This window comes from Bison bison, unplaced genomic scaffold, assembly GCF_000754665.1.
Source record: "Bison bison bison isolate TAMUID 2011002044 unplaced genomic scaffold, Bison_UMD1.0 scf7180017862358, whole genome shotgun sequence".
In the NCBI taxonomy this organism is placed as follows: domain Eukaryota; kingdom Metazoa; phylum Chordata; class Mammalia; order Artiodactyla; family Bovidae; genus Bison; species Bison bison.
The window spans coordinates 5,651-6,563 of record NW_011492930.1 but is presented as its reverse complement, the minus strand read 5'-3'; the positions used below and the strand labels follow the sequence as shown (position 1 = coordinate 6,563).

Sequence of the window (913 nt, the reverse complement as noted above, 5' to 3'; positions counted from 1 at the left end):
GTCAGTCTCCAGCCCGCTCCTTTTTACTCTCAGCAGCCTTGGGCCGGCCTTAGACACGCAGTGCCAGCTCTGGGTCACGACGGGCTTTGGCCCTGCTGACTAGCATTCATCGACCTGCCCAGGACTTTCCAGTTGGTCAAAACCAAGTTCAGTCTCTCTCTTTTTTTTTCAAAGGAACCTTAATAGCCACAAGCTAGGAATCATGTGAACAGCTTTAGAAAACGTTTGTGAACATGTCACACTTAGAATGCCCCACAGCCGTGTCTCTAAGGTGTCAGAAACTTTAAGAAATATGTTACATTCCTTTTCTACACTGTGGATCAAGGGGTAGCGCTGCCTCTGCCAGCGTTTGGGGCAAGGGCCACAGGCCTTGTGCGATGTGCTGTATTTTATTAGGAGCCAGTTTGGCTGAGGAAGGCCAAACGTTCTTTCCGGCTTTTGCAGGAGAGTCTCGTAGAGAAGTCTATTTCCAGTGTGGGTTTCTAAAAGGACTCACTTGCCTGTCTTTTTCAACAGCAGAGTCATGAGCTGTTTCTGTTTTCTTGAGCAGAAGTTTATTGAGAGTTGCCTGGACAGTTGGACGTAGAGGGATTTGTATGACAAGCTTTGGCTTAAAGCCGGCATTTGCTTGTCGGTCCTTGAGAAAACATCAGGCACTAGGCGCGTAGCAGGGCGCTTAAGGGTGTGACTTCAGAGCCTGACTGCCAGGGCTTGAAAAGCATGAGGCATTATCAGTTGGCTGACAGTAGCCTAAACTGCGAAGGCAATGGCACCCCACTCCAGTACTCTTGCCTGGAGAATCCCAGTCAGACATGACTGAGCGACTTCACTTTCATTTTTCACTTTTATGCATTGAAGAGGGAAGTGGCAGCCCACTCCAGTGTTCTTGCCTGGAGAATCCCAGGGACGGGGG

At 49.5% G+C, this 913-nt stretch overlaps 1 protein-coding gene across 1 annotated transcript in view; it reads right to left on the bottom strand.

Annotated features, from left to right (window-relative positions):
* MAMDC4 (MAM domain containing 4) overlaps positions 1-913 on the bottom strand; it is a 4,606-nt gene that overhangs the window by 2,507 nt on the left and 1,186 nt on the right. Inside the window, exon 6 of the mRNA XM_010832846.1 lies at positions 497-656. Within this exon, the coding sequence (XP_010831148.1) occupies positions 497-656 (160 nt within the window). The remainder of the gene's footprint in view (positions 1-496; positions 657-913) is intronic.